Consider the following 21,204-nt stretch of genomic DNA (forward strand, 5'->3'; position numbering starts at 1 on the left):
CTCACGGTTCTGAGGTCCTGGGTTCAATCCCAGACGCACCTGTGTGGAGTTCACATGTTCTCCCTGTGCCTGGGTGGCTTTCCTCCGGGCGGGCACTCCGCTTTCCTCCCACATCCCACAAGCACGCAACATTATTTGGACACTCTAAATTGCCCGTAGGTGTGATTGTGAGTGTGGCTGTCGATCACGTCGTACCCAGTTCAGGCTGTACCCGGCCCCCTGCCCGTTGACAGCCGGCACTCCCCGGGGCCCTCGTGAGGATAAGCGGCTGAGAAAATGGATGGATGAACCGTTTGAAATTGTGAACAAAAAATGGCGTGTTGGTGACGGAGGATCAATAAAGTGTGCCGAAGTCTTGCGTACATGCCAGTGAGCAGGTTAGTCTGACGAGCGGGGCGGGGGGGTTGTTGTTTGTGAACTGTGGTTCACCTCAGATTCCCCCTGGTTGCTCCACCGCTTGCGTGCGCTTCAGCACCGTCCTCTTGTTTTTTTTTTTTTTAATTTTTACCCCCGTGAGGTCATTGTTGTGTGTGTGTTTTTTTTTTTTTTAAAAGGTGAGTCACGGTTGTGAAAGTGACGGTTGACTTTGCCTCCAGTGAACCTCACACAAACTCGACATGGTTTAGTCGCTTCTGGAGGGCCAAACGCGGCAAGTTCAAAGTTGCCGAGCGCCGTCCGCTTCAAATTGGGATGGATTATCATTCATCATTGCATGATAGCACCCCAATTCACATCATTCCTTGTTATTTTAAGAATAATAATTACAATTTCAGGCCTTGAGAGACGATTACAGTTTGACACGCGTACGTCAAATCGTCTTTTCCCATTCAAATGACTTGAAATGCCAGGAATTCGTTTCAGCGTCCCGGAAAAAAAAAAAGGGGTCACTTTTTAACTTCAGGGAAACAAAGTAACCTATCCATCCATTTTCTTCACAGCTTATCCTCACGAGGGTGGCGGGAAGTACTATCCCAGCTGTCAACGGTACACCCTGAACTGGTTGCCAGCCAATTGCAGGGCACTTTGAGACAAACTGCCGCACTCACAATCACACCTAGGGGCAATTTAGCGTGTCCAATTCATGCAAAATAACCTAATGAACATCAAATAGAATCCAAAGAAATTCTTAGAAACAATGCTTTTTCTTTTTTTTTTTTGCAAAAGGGGCATTGAGATGCCACATCTGCTGTGCGTGCCTCGGCCACAAGGGGGCCGGATAATACGGACGTGTCCGTACACTACATTGAGGCGATCACAAGTTCTCCGTAATATTAGCTGTTCTCCCCGGAAGATAAAGAGCAAATCTCTGTCGGTATTATATTGTCTGTCTGCATACGTTGCGCCACCATTTGTGCTCAAATACTGCATCTGTATATTTCATTTTGGATGGATGTATTTGTATGTGTGCTATAAAATTGGTGCGTGTTCTCTCCGGACTTTGATGTGCTTTTCTGTGCGATCTATGGACATTTTCAAAATGTACTGTTTGATGCAGCGTGAGCAAGAATATAGACGGGAATTTTCTCGGCCACGTTTTGGGGCGGCAGTACCCGATGGCGTCTTGCTGCGGAAAACTAAGATGGCCACCAGTTGGCTGAGAGATTACTAGTCTGCTTCCTAACTACAGTACCAGACAAAAAAAAAAAAAAAAAAACCCCAACCTGTAAGGCCTAATTATTATTTTATACACCAATATTGTCTTTATTACAAAATATTCAATAAACCATTTTTTTACACTGTACAAGATGTAACATAGCTTCGTTTGGCTATTTACACAGAAGAACGTGAAACCGTATGACCTGCATATCAAAGTGAATATTTTATGTAAAAAGGCAGGTTGCCGCGGAGTAAGGCAGAAACATGACGGACGTACACGGACGCAGTTGGAGGCGATACACCGAAGATGCGGCTGGACGGTGTACAGTAGACCACCGTGATTGGCGAAGGGGGGGGGGGTTGCCTGGTACCGAGCCCAATCGTGAACTCCATTTACAACTTCATTCAATGATTCATATTTATGACAGTATTTATTGTTCACCCCATGTGTGGCCTCGCAACTGTTCTCCCAAAGTAAATACGTACTGCAGAAAGTATTTTGTCACTGGGGGGGGGGGGGGGGGGGACGTTACAGAACTTCATTTGAGTTCTTGAAATATCTAACCCCGAATACACGGCGGTCCACTGCATAGCTATAAGAAAAACGTGGGCCAACAGCACCAATGTTCCCATAACCACTTGCGTGTTATAAATGCGTTATAAAGTACATTTGCCATTGTGCAGTTGTGTGCTTTAATATTGTCTTTATACAATACTGGTGGTCAGGTTTGGGGAATGCCTTTTCTTCCTGATACAAAGAGTATTATTATTGTTCTGAAATATTTGGAGCCTTCCTGGGAAAAATGTTTTCACAATCACTCACACGCGGACGGCCACATCTGGCCCACGGGCCGCGGGTGGCCTACCAATATTGTGTGCGTTTGCACCGTACTGTTGTTTGTTGTTGTTGTTCCTCAAGGGCACAACTTGTGTGTTTACTGCGTGGAATAATCCTCATGGGTGGTGGAGACGACATAAGTGGGGAAAAACCAACAATGGAACCTCAAAAAGTCCAAAATGGCCACATTTTCCTTGCTTATTTCCCTTTGCGCTTGATTCCGAACGTGTTCCACTTGTTCTTTGGCTTTCTCCGCGACAATAGCCGCACCCCCGTTTCCATGACATCGCATGACGCACGTCGCAAGGGCTAAATTCTTTTCCAGTTTTTGGGGGCTTTTTCCTCAACACACAAAGATAAAGTTGTTAATACATCTTATTGAGTGGGGTTATCTTATTTTTACACTTTTATGACACACACATTTAAACTTTTTTTTTTTTTTTTTTTTTTTTAATCCATACCACTTCCAATGATGGATCGTTAACACAGTGGATAATTGATGCCCATTATAACTCCATTAAAAAAAAACACCATTATTATCCATTCATCCATCTATTTCCTTATGCCGCTTATCCTCACGAGGGTCGCGGGGGGTGCTGGAGCCTATCCCAGCTGTCAACAGGCTGGAGGCAGGGTACACCCTGAACTGGTTGCCAGCCAATCGCAGGGCACATGGAGACAAACAACCGCACTCACAATCACACCTTGGGGCAATTTCGAGTGTCCAATTAATGTTGCATGTTTTTGGGATGTGGGAGGAAACCGGAGTGCCCACCCGGAGGAATCCCACGCAGGCACGGGGAGAACATGCAAACTCCACACAGGTGGGCCTGGGATTCGAACCCTGGTCCTCAGAACTGTGAGGCCAAGACTTTACCAGCTTGACCACCAACTATTATTACTCGTAATATTTTTCAAACTCACCCAAAAAACAAAGTCTTAAAAATGTAGGGAAGAAATGCTACTTAACAATTTTGGGGTTGGTTTCTTTCCAAAGATGGGGGGGGGGGGGGGGGGAGAATATATATATATATATAAAATAAATACATTAAATTAAATACACAAAACTAAATTGGTGGTGAATCCACAAGTGTGAAATCGAATCTCAAAAAAATTGCATTTGACTTTGGAGGTTCCACTGTTGGGGTCGGTTCGGGGAAAGGACCCATTTTAGCTTATCTGGCGGTGTTCGAAAGAGAGCGCTCGTCTGGCGGACGCCATGTTGGGAAACCTCACGACTTTGGTCCACGTTAAGGGGAACGCGTCGCTATGGCTATCAACTTGTAAAAAGTCGCGTAAATGTTAAAAATGTCATCGCGCCGTGTCAAACAATCACACGCACGCACATGCATGCTGAGGCGCGACATAATGCATCCTTGGCATCATTAAAAAGCAAAAGCAAGATCGTTTGTTTGTTTCGTTTTCCCTTGGGAAAAACAAAAAATCTCCCTCGGCGGAGAAAAGGACAAGTTTGCGCGAGTGCGTCCAAAGAGTGGAAAGCGGCCGAGATCTCCTGGGGAAAAAAAAAAAAAACCCTCAAATTCGGATTGTCTGGACCCGTCGCACCTGCGGGTAACGGGGAGGCGGGCGGCGCTCCTCAAGGCCTCCGTCTTGGCTCTTCTTACCTTCGCTCGCGTTTGCGTCTACACCGCGGCGTCAGCCACAGTCGCCACAGCCTCGATCTCCATCTCTGTCACATCTATATCCACTTCCTCTTCCTCCTCACCCACCGCGGGCACACGGGAAGAGGGCAAGCACGTCGGCTGTCGTCTGGGGGCGGCGGCGGCGCCCAGGCCGGCGGGGACGCTGGTCTTGCCGCAGGAGTGGATGCGGCGCGCCAGGCTGGCCGAGCGCATCACGGACGAGGTGGTGGCCGTGCCCACGCCCTGCACTTTGCCCTCCAGGAAGTAAGTCAGCATCTCCCCTTTGCCCTTCACGCTGACCTTGCCGCGGCACACCAGGTCGTAGTCGGAGTGGAGCAGCCGGTAGACCTCCTCCGTCACCTGGGTCGGAGGGCAACTTCAGCAATCGGGAGCTCTTTTCCAAAAATGAGAAACGCAGCCTACCAGCAAAGTTCCCGTCCACGTTTGCGCCGACTCAACCAATCGAGTCTTTTGACCGGATAAAATTGTAACATTTGCAGGTCGGACGACATTATTGGTTTCAAAATAGAACTTTTCACATCGGCACATTTACACAACAACATGAATATTGCATATTTAATTATAGCTATCTATGACTTTGCATCCATCTTCTTCATCGCTTATCCTCACGAGGGTCGCGGGGCGCGCTGGAGCCTATCCCAGCTGTCAACGGGCAGGAGGCGGCGTACGCCCTGAACTGGTCGCCGGCCAATCGAGACACACAGCCGCACTCACAATCACACCTAGGGGCAATTTAGAGCGTCCAATTGATGTTGCATGTTTTTGGGATGCAGGAGGAAACCGGAGTGCCCACCCGGAGGAAAACCCGCGCAGGCACGGGGAGAACATGCAAACTCCCCGCACAGGCGGGTCCGGGATTGAACCCGGGACCTCAGAACCGTGAGGCCAATGCTTTACCGGCTGAGCCACCGTGCCGCCCATGACTTTTTATAATTCATTTTAATATACCGCACAAAAGAAAATCACATTATCATCCATCCATTTTCTTTCCCGCTTATCCTCACATGGGTGGCTGGGCCTGCTGGAGGCTATCCCAGCTCTCAACAGGCAGGAGGTGGGGCACACCCTGAACTGGTCGCCGGCCAATTCACAGAGCACATCGAGACAAACGGCCACACTCCGAATCACACCTTGGGGCAATTTCGAGTGTCCAATTAATGTTGCATGACGGAGAAAAGCCACGCACCAACTCCACAGAGGCGGGTCCGGGGTTGAACTCGGGACCTCGGGACTGTGAGGCCAACGCTTTATCAGCTGAGCGCCTGGTTTATCATAGCTAAAATAAAAACGCTCAGGTCAGGTTTGTCTTCGGGTGGAGGTCGGCCCCTGTGGCAAATACTGCGCTGTACTTTGCCCTCAAACGTTCCACCGGACGCCGATTGGGTCACCTGTATCTTCCCCGGTACCCCCGTGCTGTCCATGCGACTGGCCACGTTGACCGTGTTCCCCCAGATGTCATACTGGGGTCGGCGCGCCCCGATGACGCCCGCCACCACCGGACCGACGTTGATCCCTGCCGACAGATCAAAGAAGACGCGAGTGAATCGCTTTTTCTGACTCGGCCTCTTCTGCCGCCGGCGGCGCTGCGCGGACGTACCCACTCTTAAGACAAACTCGTTATAAGACTGATAGTTGATCTCATCCAACACGTCGAACATCTCGATGGCGTAGTCGGCGATCGTGCTCAGGTGGTCAAAAATGGACTTCTTGGCCTAAAGTAACACAAAAGGACTTTTCTTGTACCGTTCAATTCATGGCGGAAGTTTTGGAAGGCTGCACTTGGGATTGCTCGTAAATCACATTTCGGCTCAGAATCATTCGCCCGTTATCAGAGCCGCTTATCCTCACAAGAGTGGCGCAGCCAAACCCGGCTAGGGACGCGGGGTACACCCTGCACTGGTTGCCAGCCAATTGCAAGGCACATAAAGACAAACCACAGTTGCATTCACAATCGCACCTATAGGCAATTTAGAGTCTCCGATTCATGTTGCATGTGGGAGGAGCAGCCACCCGGAGAAAAGCCACATAGCCATGGGGAGAACATGCTAACTTCCCACGGGTGGGTCGGGCTGGGATTTGAACCCTGGTACTCTGAACTGTGAGGCAGATGCTTTAACCACTCTGGTCACTGTGCCTGGCTCACAAACCATAAAAAAAAACATAGTTATGAAATAAATATAAACAATGAAACCATTTTTGCCTCAATTCACTCGACATTGTGCTCCTCATTCTGATATCTGCACTTTGGTGACCTGGGGGACGTATAAAACAAACATGTGGAAAAAAATACAATATAATAATATCATATATATATATATAAAAATATGGATGAACATCAGTTGGTCACTCCTCAGTCAGTGAGAGAGCCTAAATATAATTTCTGTTCTTCAAATATTTTCAGTCGGAATAATTAATTAAATAATTTCAGCTAAGTTTTAATTCTGTAATATCGAGTATTCAGAAATTGTTTATTATATGTATGCCGCGGATGATGATTATCTTGCATTCTGTGACATTTAAAAGGAGGATTTGAGGTTTGCTACATAATCGATACGTTGTGATGACGTAATGAACCGGAAGGAGACGAAGGTCAGCCGGACAAAGACGGACAGCGGAAATATGGCCGGTCGGGCGAAATAGTTTTTTGACCATCATCATCATCATCATCATCACCACCATCAACATCCATTATCAAAAACAATCCTCATCATTTTCTTTGTATTTTGTTCATTGACTCGGATTTGCTGCGCCCAGTCGGCGTGGAAACAATTTGATTCATTTTATTTTTGCCTTTTTGAATTCAAGTAAACGGCTTCCTTCGAACAAACCGGATTACTTTTGTTTCCCCCTTTTTTTGTGCAAGTAAAGAAGGAATCGTGCGTCAAGATTAGCCCGATTAGGAAATCACGCTAATTTCCAGTAAACAGAAGTGATTCTTCGCAGAGGATAAAGAATATATGCGCGTCAATATTGATACTTTATCTGTCTATATCCGTTGTTTTCAAATATCCGTCGCTTGAAAGGTTAACATTGATGCTACACGTTAGGTTTTCTTTGTTATTGACAGGGTAGCTTTACTCGAGGCTATCCTAAAAAAATAACAGCGGCACGGCTCTTCTTAGTGACGCGCACCGGACAACACGGCCCCAAGACATGTACCGTAAATACTACACACGCATATTAGCACCTTGGTTCCCACGGTCGGGACGAGGCCGACGGCCGCCATGTACGTGCTGCCGATGGTCTTGATCTTCTCAATATCTTTGTAGCACTCTTTATCCATGAGCTGGAAGATACAAAATCTCTTGATGATGCACGTCAATTTAAAAAACAAAAACACACCAAAAAAAAACCTAAAAAAATGAACCTCATCAAAGTCTGCAATGATCTCATTGAGGAGTCTCAAGCATTCCACTCCCATGTTGTTGCCGTCCAGCTCGATGTAGAAGTCGTTGAAGTTCGGGATGGACGCGAACAGGACGCCGACTTGCGCGTAGGACTGGTAGTACAGATCCTGGAAAAAGACAAAGAAGGTGAGCGGGTGTCGCTTTTTGATGGCGCGTCTTGCGAGGTTCTACCTGTTTGTGTGTGTCTATGAGCTGGGCTCACCATGTTCCTGGGGTTGGACAGCAGGAAGTGTTGGGCCACGTGCGCCGGCAACAGATTGAACAGGATCCGCCTGTTGTCCAGCTTGACTTTTTCCATCCCGTCCCTTTCCTCCTCCGCCTGTCGCCAAACGCGCGACACTCAACTTGACAGCGTGAAATTCATATTGGGCAAAATTCTAGTTGGTTTGATTTGATTTCCAACAAAGCTCATTTCTCTATTCATTGGCAGATCATAAAAATAATTGACCAGGGGTGTCAAACTCATTTTTCTTGCGGGCCACGTGCTCGTTCCGGTTCCCCCCCGCCGAGGTCCGTTATGACTGTGAAACAATAAAACTATTTAATCGTCTCAACATATACACGTCATCAATTTATGAACGAGTTTTGGAGTCAGAAATCGAGGGTAATGTGTTTTTCAACTACACATGTTCGGGAACAAAAATGCTTGTAATATCTCAACTTTATCATTTAGATGACAGATTTCTACAAGAATTATGGAAATAGACACTCTACAATTGGCTTCGCGGGCCACATAAAACCATGTGGCGGGCCGGATCTGGCCCCCGGGCCTTGAGTTTGACACCTGTGCGTTAGACTATCATAATAATAATGGGAACATAAGGTTAATGCATTTTTCCCAGGATGCGTTTAACAACAAATTATTTCATTGAATTTCTTTTGTTGACAAAAATATCCATTTTTGAAAATACAATTTAAAAAAGTAAACTGCTTGTGTTCATAGGAATATTGGCCTAACCCCGCACGGAGGACCCAAAAAAATGAAACTAAAGTGGAAATGGTGTCAGTCAATATCGAAACCAATGTTGACACGTGGGTGGACTCGCCCACCACAAAAGAAATGTGGTGCGCTCGATAGCTAGCTAATTTCTTTCGCTAGCTAGCAGGATGTTGTCGAAGGCGTGCATGGATGAAAAGGTTAAACTGAACCTTGATGAAGAACTTCATAAGTGTTCTAAAATACTTGAAGGGAAATCCTTTTCTACCTTCAAACGGTGCCACTTTTCAAGCGATGAACGCCTTCAATTTTGTCACAAGTATGAGAAATGTTTGTTACATTACGCCCAACAACGCAATTGATTTCACTCCAAGGAAAACGGCTGCAATTGCCGAGTCCGTTTTCTACGCATGGCGAGCGCTTAAAAGTTCAAATCCGTTGTGCTGGTGGATACGCACACGACCGCTTCATTTCAGGCAGGAACTATTCTTCTTAATCTCAAATTGACAAAAAGTATTTAGAATGCCAAGTTGGCTCATTTGAACGCCGCGTGTTTAAAAAAAAAAAACAAAACTGTCTGTCACGGCAGTTGACGGAGGTTAAGTGTGGCCGCAATCGCTTCCGTGTACGTTCCACTGAGACGACTCCTTCCTGTTTTTTGTTTTCAGTTATAGTTAATGAATGCGAGTTTGTGTAAAACCAGGGCTCATTTATGTAAATATTGGTATTTGTATTGAATACTATCTGAAGAGATCAATGGATTCGGGCAAACGGTTAACGCGTGGCCGAACACGCCTCCGCGTTCACGAGCCGTCAAAAACGTCGCTACGTGGGATTTATTCCCGATGAGAACAGATCCAGCAACAAAGTATTCGTCTGCGTCCAGACTTTTTTTTAAACTTTTCCGTGTAAATCTCGACGACTTCCTCACCAGATCCGCGTGTAGATCCAGTTGTCCAAGACAAGTGGAAGCCAATTAACAGTCCAATTTCTTCTCGCAAAAACATCGATTTCGGCATTAAAAACAGGTCCTCTACGCTGTGTTTATGTAATTTTTCCACATACCGTCGTTTATGTTCACCTTCTAAATGTCTGACGGTGTCGGATAAGACTCTGGGCGTCGTGCTACAAGCCATATTTCCGTGTCGTCTCCCAACGATTTAGGATTGACTTAGCTTGACCGGCAATATGGCGACATAAGCAAAAGTCACGTGATTTGATGTCGTAGGTCCACGAGCTCGATAAAGTACAGGGCAATATCAAAATCATAATCATCAGACAGTTTTGGGAGGCAATTGTAACTACGATTGTCACCAGTTGGGGTCAGTCACGACCCTCTTTACATGTTTTGCAGGCTTCCTTTTTAACTGCTCGCGCAGCTTTATGACGATCAACTGATTCTTTGGAGCCAGAGCAAACATCTTGCCCCGATTGTTGCCACCTGGCGGCTTCCACGCAAACTTTGTTCCACGGACACGTTTGAAGCGGAAAACCCGCTGGCTGACCTGCACGGCCCAGAGGAAGTCCAAGCGCAGTTTGAGGTCAAGCTGCCTGGAGTGGAGGGCCAGCGCACTGACGAAGAGCAACAGAGACAGGATGGGCTCAAAGCCCCGGATGTGGAAGGACCCCCCACTGCGGAAGAGACCGAGGCACAAAAAGTCAGCACCGGGGGGCCGGCCGGACCACCCGGGAAAAAAACTACACGGGAGGCTTGAGGTGATTCCCCCCCCCCCCCACGCACACACGCAGGCAGTCGGCAGCAAAAACAAGTTCACTTCTACAACAACGTGGATTTCCTTTTCGAATGACGTGAATGTTGGACCAAAACCATTTCAAATTCCCAAAATGGGATCAGAACAAAATGTGCGTTCAGTACGAGACAGGAATGTTATTATTTTTAACCAGACACGCACAAATCAAGACAACCATAAAAAAAAAAAAAAAAAAAAGAAAGGCCACATCGTCATAGTGGGACAATTTGAGGAACGATCACGTGTCCAATCACATCACTTTTACGCCCTCAGCTATGCGCACTACAACCTCTAGAGGGCGCTATCTATGAGTTCATGATTAGCTAGCGTTTTAATCCTTAATCTGTTATCTGATTATGGCAATGCTGATGTAACTTTTCACTGGCATCAACGCCGGCTGAGTTCAACATGGACGACTGGCAGTGAGTGATGAATAACAATCCACGACATCAATATTTATACTATGCATTCAGAAGCGTGCAAAATGAAAGTGTGTGTATGTTGCTTAAGGATACACACAGACACACACACACAGTCGACGTCCATTTATATGGACTGTAAAGGCGTCGCTAACGCCTGCTAATTTGTTTTCCCCCGCCGCATCGGAAAACAACGCGCGAGTTCCTTTTGAAGAAACGCCGGAAAATCAAAGGCGCTAACTGGCGTCCCGTTCGCACGATCGCCGAGCCTGCGCGTTTGATGTCGGCGCCCCTAAACCCCCCGCCCCCCGCACCCACCCGGCGGTCTTGCGGAAACCGCTGAGCTCCAGCACGGTGACGTAGAGCACCAGCAGCAGGAGCATCAGCGCCATCTTGGGCAGCCAGGAGACGCGCAGGAAGAGCGCCAGGGTCAGCGTGCCGACCGCGCACGACAGGAAGGCGTAGCGGGCGCCCTCGCAGGGCAGCTCGGCCGCGGTGCGGTTGGCGCCGCCGTCCGTGTCGGCGATGGCGAGGGAGCTGTTGCCGTTGGGGGGAACCCGCAGCCAGGGCATGCAGCCCACCTGGATGAGGCCAAACAACTCAAAATGTGCGCACTTTATGGAAAAATTTTAAAAGCTACAGTGGTGCCTTGAGATATGAGTTTCTTCTGTTCTGTGAATGGCCTTAAGTCAAAGCGCTATTGTGTCAAATCACCTTTCCACAATGAAATGAATGGAAATGACATTGATTTGTTCCAACCTGAAGAAAGTTTTTGTTTTCAAACAAGGAAAACAGCACTCTAGAATCGAAGACTTTATAGAAATACAGAGCATTTGATGAGGAATATTCTGCATGCCGGTAAGTAATTGTCATGGTTATGCCATTCCAGCCCGGGCTGATTAGGAGGCGCACACCTGCACCTCATGCTGGCTGATTGACTCCGGTAGATGTAGGACCCAGGGGACGACTGGTCTTTGCCAGATCGTCGCAACTCATGCCCCGTTCCTGCACTCCCGTATCTCTGATCGTAAACCCGTGTGTAGCGACCTCCGCCTGTTCTCCGACCGACCCCGTAAGCCCGACTCCTCCGACACTCCTGCCTTCTTTGATCGAGCTCCCGTGTACCGACTCCTGCCTGCCCGCGGACCTGCTCTCTACGCCCGACGTCCTGACTACCGCTGCTGCACTTGACTGTCTACCTGATCCCCGACCTTGGAAGGAATAAACACTTTTTCCAAAATGCCTCTGCGTCTCCGGAGTCCTGCATTTGCGTCCTCCTCCGTCTCGATGGGTCGTGACAGAACCCGCGCAGCCCGGGCTGGACCGGCAGAACCATGACAGTGATCTTATATTATTTGTGGCTCCACCATTTTCGTTGAAATATCCATTTCTTCATCACTGGCATTCCTCCTTGTCAATGAATCAAATGTTTGAATTCAACAGCCCTCAATCAATGAATGAGTTCAAAGGGGTTCTAAAACCGTGACTGTCGATGCTAGCTGCTAGCATTTCCATGACATTTCCCATTGGTTTGCTCGTTGTTTGTGGGCTTTAATCTAGCGGGCGTGGTCTCTCGCAAGTCGAAGCGAAAAATTCCGCTCAACGACGGCTCGCAATTCGAAATATTCTTCAGTCGGCTCACTCGTATCTCCAGGCACCGCTGTAACTGCAGTACATCCGTCGCAAAAACTTACCACACAGGCCTGAGCCACAGCATAGATCAAGAGCACGATGAGAATGCAGAGCGCGGTGCGAATCTGAATGGTCAGGCACCCCGGAACGCACTGATACACAAAAGCAGAAGACAATTTCCAATTTCACGTTCGTAGCAAATCCATCCATCCATCCATCCATCCACTTTTCCTTCCAGGTCGCGGGGGCAGCAGACTTAGCGAGGAAGCGCTGGCTCCCCCCCCCCCCCCGCCACTCAAGTCCACAACGTGCGCGCACCTGTACTCTGGTGATATGCAGGTACATAATGCACGCCACCAGGAAACAGATGCAAAAGACGAGCAGGACCAGCACCACGGTGCCCCTGGACCACACAGAGACGGGTAAGTCAGCAAAACGAACACAAGTCGAGAGTTGTGCTCTGGATATTTACGCTACGTACTGCGGTATGATGACAAGGTAGACGAGACCGCACAAGGCAGCGAGGATCAGGGACAGAACCACAGCGCTGGTGAAGTACTCATCTGGAACCTGATGGTACTTTTTGGTACCAGAAAAAGCAGAGAGGGTTTCAGCACTGAGCATTCCCCGAAGCCCAAAGATCGGATTTGGTTTGAAGGTCTGAACTCGAGCGTGGCTCACCCTCTGCTCGCGCTCCGAGCACTTGTACATGAGCGTGAGGAAGTTGAGGTCGGCCGTGTCCGACTCGGTCTGCCGGGCTTCGATCAGCCGCCCGATGTAGCGGTTGACCCGCGTTCTGGGGCTGCTCTGGACCACGTTGGTCTGGTTGGCGTTGGGCCGGTTCCGCAGTTTCTGCGGCGCCGTCCTCATGGCCCGCCGCTGTTTCAAAGAGGAAAAAGAAGGAAGTCGTAGCGGACGCGCTCGGCGAGTGTCGTCGCGCTGGAAAGACGCCCGAAGGAGCGTCGACGACGGGAGCGGCGCCGCCGCCGATTAGACTTTCAAATGACGCCGCCGCCCCCGTCGCATTTGACTTCATTAGTGGAGGCGCCCTGCTGAGACGAAACCACAGTCGGGAGGACTGCAAAGTACTGCCGTGGCCACTGGAGCAGAACCGCGCTGCCTCCATTTGGGCTTTCTTTCGTCGCCACACAGTCCTCGCAAATCGGGCTCTTTTGTGTACATTTTCTGTGTGGGCAAACCTTTGCGCCTTCGATTTTGAAAACAGATTCCTGAATGAGGTTACAGAGTCTCCAATCTTGTATATTTTCATGACAGAGCTCATTTTTCTTATTCATCCATCCATTTTCTTCGCCGCTGATCCTCACGAGAGTCGCAGGGAGTGCTGGAGCCTATCCCAGCTGTCAACGGGGAGGAGGCGGGGTTACAACCTGAAGTGGTTGCCAGCCAATCGCAGGGCACATGGAGACAAACAAGCCGCACTCACAATCACACCTACGGGCAATTTAGAGTCTACAATTAATTTTGCATCTTTTTGGCATGTGGAAGGAAACCAAAGTGCCTAGAGAACATCGAACCCGGGACCTCAGAACTGTAAGGCCAACGGTTTACCAGCTGATCCACCGTGCTGCCCATTTTTCTCTTTTTTTTTTTTTTACATTATTTTTAAGATAAAAATTGAGCAATATTTTGTTTTAGATGTCAAATAGTTGTAAAAAGCAACTTTGGTATTATTTTTATTCACAATTAATTTGATTCATTAACCACTGTTGTAATTATATATAAAAAAAACATACAAATAAATCATAAATCAAACAAATAAATCACTGCGAAATTAATAACAAGGATTGAAATTTTTTTTTTCAAAGGGTCTTGATCATGTAATGGCGGTTGGGCTAGATTACAGAACGTCATAAGCCATTTGTGGCTCTGGGGCCATACTTTGACCACCAGGAATCTCTCTATTTAATTTTTATTTCATTTTTCCTTCTTCTGCAAAAAGCGGTACAGTCAGTAGTTAGAGCACCACCTGGTGTTTGGGAGAACTGCGAATATGGACGGGGATTAGTTTGCGTCTCTATAAATAAATGTCTAACTGTTGTCTAAGTTTTCATTGTGATATTTAATTTATTCATTTATTAAATTCCTTTTTATATTTACAGTAATCACAATCCTCCATTGTGCTGCGAAGTTGTTGCTCATAAAGTTAGCGGGTCGCACGTTTATGTACACAGTGGGTTTAAAAAGATGAAATAGGTTCTCAATATTTGTATGAAATAAACATGAACGTTGTAATAATATAAAGATACATAATTAATCACTGTAATGTAAACATGCAACGGAAGAAACTAAAGCGGGTCATGACTTGAAAATTGTCGGAATGTGGGTGGCAGGGCGTGGCCAGTCGAGTTCTCCTGTTCTCGGGTTAAAAACTGCTTTTCCATTCATACAAAGCCACATATTATTAATATTGTTTTCTTTTTTTGAGAGCGATTGGTGACCTTATCGCCGTCCTCGCAGTTCATGACGTTGGAGAAGGGGATCTCGGCCTTGAACATCTTCCTGCAGTGCATGAGCTGCACCAGCAAGTAGCAAACCGTCTTGAACTTCATCTTTTTGGCCGGCTTGATATCCGAAAGAATCAATCCGGGGAAAATCTGTGAAAGTCAGAAACGAGGAGGGTTTTTTTTTTTAAAAAAAAATAAATATACATATATATTTTTTTTAAGTCTTGGACTTTATTTAAGGCGCGTGTGCGTTCACATCATCATGGAGTCTTTACGACCAAGATTAGGACTTCAACCAAAGAGACAATGCGGGTCAATCCCACAAGCGACGTTTGAGGACATTTGAGTTCAATCGCGGAGCTCGTTGCTAGGTTACAATATAACACGCTTCATCCATCTATCCATTTTCTAGCGGTTCTCCGGCTCGGGTCGCGGGGAAGTAGCTTCAGCAGGGATACCCAGACTTCCCTTTCCCCAGCCGCTTCTTCCAGCTCTTCCGAAGGGATCCCGAGGCTTTCCCAGGACATAGTCCCTACAGTGTGTTCCGGCTCGTCCTCGGGGTCTCTCACCGAGGCATTCGAATCAGATGCCCCAGCCACTTCATCTGGTTCCTGTCAATGGAGAGGAGCAGCGGCTCGACACTGAGCCCCTCCCTGATGACCGAGCTTCTCACCCGTTCTCTAAGAGAGAGCCCGGACACCCTCATTTCGGCCGCTTGTATCCGGGATCTCGTGCCCATAGCTGAGGGTAGGAACGTAGATCGACTGCTAAATTGAGCGCTTGCCCTTTCGATTTAGCTCTTTACCACAACGGACCGATACAAAGTCCGCATGACTGGAGACGCTGCACCGATCCGCCTGTCCATCTCCCGTTCCATTCTTCCCTCACTCTGGAACGAGACCCCAAGATACTCGAACTCCTCCACTTGGGGCAGAATCTCATCCCCGACCCGGAGAGGTCACGCCACCTTTTTCCGACTGAGGACCACGGTCTCAGATTTGGAGGTGCTGATTTTCATCCCAGCCGGGAACCGCTCCAGTGAGCGTTGGAGATCGCGCCTTGATGACGCCAACAGAACCACATCATCTGCAAAGAGCAGAGATGCGATGTTGAGGCCGCCAAACCGGACACACTTGGCTGTGCCGAGGGATTCTTTCCATAAAAGTTGTGAAGAGACTCGGTGACAAAGGGCAGCCTTGGCGGAGTCCAACTCTCATCGGAAAAGAGTTCGGCTTATTGCCGGCAGCGGTCGTACAGGGACCGAACAGCTATCGTATCAGGGGATTCGGTACCCCACCCTCCCCAACAACCCCCCACAGGACTCCCCGAGGGACACGGTCGAACGCCTTCTCCAAGTCCACAAAACACGTGAAGACTGGTTGGGCGAACTCCCCCATCCATCCTCGAGGATCCTGCCGAGGGTGTCGAGCTGGTCCATTGTTCCACGGCCGGAACGAAAACCACATTGCTCCTCCCGAATCCGAGATCCGACTTCCCGACGGACCTTCTCCAAGTGCGCAAAACACTCGCCCCAATGATCTGACACTGCCACTCCTCCGAGCGCTCGATCGTCATACCCGACGCCAGACTTGCCCTGACGGCTCTCCACGTTTTTCCGCCGCTGGAGTAGCAGCCGAACGCTAGAGCAGAAGCGGCTCGTTGCCGCCGCACGCTGAACTCTGCGAGTCTGCGATGAGCCGTGCCGCGAGGCTCTTCTTTTTTCGCCCCTCTCGTTGAATCCATTACAGGCTGCACATCAAATGTGTGAGCGCGCCATTAGATCACGCTTGAGCCTTTAGACTTTTTTTTTTGCATTCTACTCCTGTGAGATTTTAGCGGACGAGAAGCAAGCAGGAGAAGATAAGGCCTCCTCCTTCAAATCGAGCCTCGCCTGACGTTCCGCGCGGATTATCTCTGCCCGGTTCGCCCTTCCAGGTATTACGGGGTCACTCGGGGGGCACGGCCTCGGAAAAGGACACGAGTGAAAGTGCGCCGGTCCGGTCGTCGTTCCCTCGACGTAAAACGGCGGACGGCGGCCCGGCAATCTGAAAAGGGCGCACCTTGCGGCGGTGAGACGGCACGATGAAGAAAGTTTCGATCTGGTGTTTTTGGAGGAAGGCGTTGCGCTCGTGGCCGTTTCCTGGCTCCACCTCGTAATCGCCGTTCAGGCACTCCAGTGTGGATCTGGTGATGTGGACCTTCCTGCGGGAAACCCAACGGGCGGCCGAGTCAAAATCACACCGGCAACCTTCCACATGCGCCCCGATGAGGCGTTGCAATTGCGAGTATTTATTTCTGTAGCCAATGAAACGTCTTTCTTTAGTGAGCGTTATCCAGGCAACCATTTTCTTAGCCGCTTATCCTTACAAGGGGAGTGCTGGAGCCTATCCCAGCTGTCAACGGGCAGGAGGCGGGCTACACCCTGAATTGGTCGCCGTCCAATCGCAGGGCACGTGGACACAGGTTAACAGTCGCACTCACAATCACACCTTGGGGCAATTAATGATGTGGGAGGAAACCGGAATGGCCGGAGGAAACCCACGCAGGCACAGGGAGAACATGCCAACTCCACACAACTGGGATTTGAACCCCAATCCTCAGAACTGTGAGGCCAGCTGATCCACCGTGCTGCCCTCGCCTCATGTTCTTTGCAGCTTATCCTCACAAGGGTCGCGGGGAGTGCTGGAACCTGTCATCTGGCAGGAGGCGGGGCACACCCTGAACTGGTCGCCAGCCAATCGCAGGGCACATGGAGACAAACAGCCGCACTCACAATCACACCTTGGGGCAATTTCGAGTGTCCAATTAATGTTGCATGTTTTTGGGATGTGGGAGGAAAGCGGAGTGCCCACCCGGAGAAAACCCACGCAGGCACGGGGAGAACATGCGAGCTCCACACAGGCGAGTCCGGGATTGAACCCGGGACCTCAGAACTGTGAGGCCACCGTGCCGCCCGAGTGAGAGCAATCTCACAGTAAAATAAATTTGAAGGCCAAATTCATGTTGCATGAATGTCACAGCATTTGTCATCTCTGGTAGAAGCGCATATATTCATCCATCCATTTTCTCAGCCGCTTATCCTCACAAGGGTCGCGGGAATGCCGGCTGTCATCTGGCAGGAGGCGGGGTACACCCCGAACTGGTCGCCAGTCAATCGCAGGCCACGTGGAGACAGACGGCAGTCGCGCTCACAATCACACCTCGGGGCAATTTATTAGCGTCCGATGAATGTTGCGTGTTTTTGGGATGTGGGAGAAAAGCAGACTTGCAGGCACGGGGAGACCATGCGAGCTCCACACAGGAGGGAGCGGGATTTGAACCCTGGTCCTCAGAACTGTGAGGCGGTTGGCTCAAAGCAGTACTTGTTTTTTTTCTTTCAACATTCCCCACATTTTTTTTAATCACGATAGCGTGAACGCTTTTATCTCAGCACTGATGCAATTCATTTTTGCAATTGCGTTCATTTATGCTTCATTTCCACTTAGTGTGATTTTTTTCTCTCGACACACACACAAAAAAAAAAAAAAAAAAAAAAAATGGAGGCGCGAATGGCTGCCTCAGGATTGACTTGATAAAAACAAAAACAAAAAAATGTCCACAGTTGCATTTGTGCCTCAGCATTCCAGCAACATTTATGACACAAAGTCAATTTCGCGAACACTTTTCCGTCATGAGTCCCTCAATTAATATCTTTGCACGTAGAAAAGTGTCAGTATATTTGTCATTTTGCACGAGCGAGACGGTCGAAGTGAGCTGACCCTGGCAGTCCCCCGGCCTCCATCACGTTGGCGAGGGTGACGTCGTTGGACCACACGTCGTACTGCCACTTGCGGAGGCCCAGGACCCCGCACAGCACCCGGCCCGTGTGCAGGCCCACGCGCATGTTCAGGTTGACCTCCGTGGCCTCCGCCACCGACCTGACGGGGCCAGCAACACACTGGGTCACCACGGCGACGCACGCACAACGGGCCGAACGGACAGAAAATCACAACATCAACAAAAACACTTTAGGGTTTGTTTTCTCAGTGATGATTTACTGGACCCTGGTGGAGAATTTACGGCAGTCGTTGCGACCTCGGAGGGCGGGGGTCATCCAAAGTTCATTTGACCTCTCACTGAGGATGAATAAATATCAGAAAGAAGTTCTGAAAAGTGCCACTGGAAGGATTCTTTTATCGTGATAAATTAAATACACCGGGGGGGGGGGAGGGGGGTGGGCTTGTGTTGCAACAAAATGAACGAGTCTACTCCAGTAAATACTTTTGAACTACGACCTTTGACGCTTTAACACTAATTTTACTGTTGTTCTTCGCCTCTTTACAATATTTTAAGGGATCCTTTCAAGACCTTTTTTACATCCGAATCTAGAAATGCACAAATGCATATGAATAACATGCGTCCCACGGGCCGATGGTACTGTAAAGTACTAAAGTACTGACGTGCAATACCTCAGTGCCTTGATGGACGTACCGTAATTCCCGGCCTACGGAGCGCGCCTGCTGATAAGCCTCGGTTTAAAGCTAGCATGGCGGCGGTAACGCTAACGCGGCGGCGCTAATGCTAACAGGGTGGCGCTAACGCTAACCAGCCTGGCGGCTGTGAAAAAAGTCATGGCTTGTAGGCCGGGAATTTCGGGATTTATTTTATCTGTTATTTCGACCTACAACTCGTTATTTCGTTGTATGCACGGTCACATAATAACTTTTAATTTGATTGTTAAACGATTAGGCCACCTATTATTTAAAACATCCATCCTTCTATTTTTTTAGCCACTTATCCTCACAAGGGTCGCGCGGGAGTGCCGAAGCCTGTCCCAGCTGTCAACGGGCAGGAGTCGGGGTACACCCTGAACTGGTCGCCGGCCGATCGCAGGGCACATGGAGACAGACAACAGTCGCACTGAGAATCGCACCTACGGGCAATTAATGTTGCATGTTTTTGTGATGTGGGGGGAAACCGGAGCGCCTGGAGAGGGGAGGACATGCAAACTCCACAAAGGCGGGTCCGGGATCGAACCCGGATCATCAGAACTGTGAGGCCAACACTTTCCAGCTGAGCCACCGTGCTAATAATAATGAATTTTTCACTCATTAAACAGCACTTTTTTTCCTCATTTTGGAACGCAATTAAAAAAAACAAAACCATAATTTGAGCGATCCAGTAAACGTGCACGTCTGAGAGCGGCCTTTTGTCGGCGCCGCCTCTCGCTCAAATTCAGCCGGGATCGAACGCTGTGGAAAATGGACGGCCCGGAGCGTCCGGTCACTCACGTGATGGTGTCGATCATGTCCAGTCCCATCTCCACGCAGCAGTGGGCGTGGTCCGTCTTGGGCTGGGTCAGTCCAGACACGCAGTAGTAACAATCTCCCAGGATCTTGATCCGGCGACAGTGGTTCTCCTAGCAACAGCGGCGTGACAAATCCGCACCGTCATCGGGATGACTGGAGAAAATGTGGCGCGCGCGAGCGACGGCGGCGAGGTCAAATGAGCTTTAAGGACCATTATTTGATCGTACATCACGACGCGAGCCTGCGCCGCTTAAAGCGTGTCGAATTATGCAAATGGCGCCTGCGTATTTGCTCGGGAAATATGGACCTATGGCGGTTCCGGGCGCCGTTAAGGCAATATGAAGACTGTGGGCCTCCGTCGCTCGGCGGGGCTAAGCGTGAAAACACAAGGCTGGCGAATACAAAGGGCCATTATCGGCGCACGCGCGCCGGGGAAGCGGGCCGGGTTAGCGTCGACGCCGTCGCTCGCTCACAAGCGCTTCATTGTCTCCGCGAGGGGGTGACGGGAGTCGCCGGCCGGCCGGCTGACCGCGCGTGCCAAGAACAACAAAGAGAGACTCGCAAATTATGCACGTTGGTGGCGGCGGGGGGGGGTGGTCGGACCCGCTGGCTAATTTCAACTCTGGTCGCAGCAACTACGAGTTCGGCCGTGCCCGCAGAAACAGAGAACATCCATCCATCCATCCATTTTCTTTACTGCTTATCCTCACGAGGGTCGCTGTCGACGGGCAGGAGGCGGGGTACACCCTGAACTGGTTGACAGCCAATCGGAGGGCACATCGAGTCAGACAACCAATCGCACTCACAATCACACCTAGGGGCAATTTAGAGTGTCTAATTAACGTTGCATGTTTTTGGGATGTGGGAGGAAACCCGAGTGCCTACCCGGAAAAAACCCACACAGGCACGGGGAGAACATGCAAACTCTACACAGCCGGGGCGGGGATCGAACCCGGGTCCTCAGAACTGTAAATTGATCCACTGTGCCGCCACACAGCGAACATTTTCGCAGAACTACTGCCTCGGTTCACGCCTCACACTTGGCGCAACCGACAGATTTCGGGTCGTCGACGGGGGACGCGTTTGATTTTTGATAGACCCGAAACCCGCTTTCGAATAGATTTGCCGACCGGCCAATCGGGTCTGTTCGGGCTATCTCGGGTCAGGGGGTGGATCGGTAACAGATGGCGCTATGGCAACGAGGCCT

At 49.3% G+C, this 21,204-nt stretch overlaps 1 protein-coding gene across 2 annotated transcripts in view; it reads right to left on the reverse strand.

Moving 5' to 3' along the window:
- Positions 1-2,133: 2,133 nt before the first annotated feature.
- The window catches only part of LOC133511312 (adenylate cyclase type 1-like), a 36,227-nt gene continuing 17,156 nt past the window's right edge, over positions 2,134-21,204 (reverse strand). Inside the window, exons 5-21 of one of the 2 annotated variants that reach the window (XM_061840105.1) lie at positions 19,980-20,107; positions 18,468-18,626; positions 16,770-16,911; positions 14,704-14,859; positions 12,926-13,123; positions 12,726-12,823; positions 12,563-12,647; positions 12,307-12,396; positions 10,931-11,193; positions 9,948-10,074; positions 7,708-7,824; positions 7,466-7,612; positions 7,286-7,384; positions 5,696-5,810; positions 5,487-5,611; positions 4,060-4,437; positions 2,134-2,776 (exon numbers count right to left, since the gene is read on the reverse strand). In XM_061840105.1, coding sequence (XP_061696089.1) covers positions 4,078-4,437; positions 5,487-5,611; positions 5,696-5,810; positions 7,286-7,384; positions 7,466-7,612; positions 7,708-7,824; positions 9,948-10,074; positions 10,931-11,193; positions 12,307-12,396; positions 12,563-12,647; positions 12,726-12,823; positions 12,926-13,123; positions 14,704-14,859; positions 16,770-16,911; positions 18,468-18,626; positions 19,980-20,107 — 2,409 coding nt within the window. In that variant the 3' untranslated portion in view covers positions 2,134-2,776; positions 4,060-4,077. Of the gene's footprint in view, positions 2,777-3,586; positions 4,438-5,486; positions 5,612-5,695; positions 5,811-7,285; positions 7,385-7,465; positions 7,613-7,707; positions 7,825-9,947; positions 10,075-10,930; positions 11,194-12,306; positions 12,397-12,562; positions 12,648-12,725; positions 12,824-12,925; positions 13,124-14,703; positions 14,860-16,769; positions 16,912-18,467; positions 18,627-19,979; positions 20,108-21,204 lie in introns of those variants that run through there. The other variant, XM_061840104.1, reaches the window with a different exon arrangement.

Source organism: Syngnathoides biaculeatus, chromosome 13 (assembly GCF_019802595.1).
Source record: "Syngnathoides biaculeatus isolate LvHL_M chromosome 13, ASM1980259v1, whole genome shotgun sequence".
Classification (NCBI taxonomy): domain Eukaryota; kingdom Metazoa; phylum Chordata; class Actinopteri; order Syngnathiformes; family Syngnathidae; genus Syngnathoides; species Syngnathoides biaculeatus.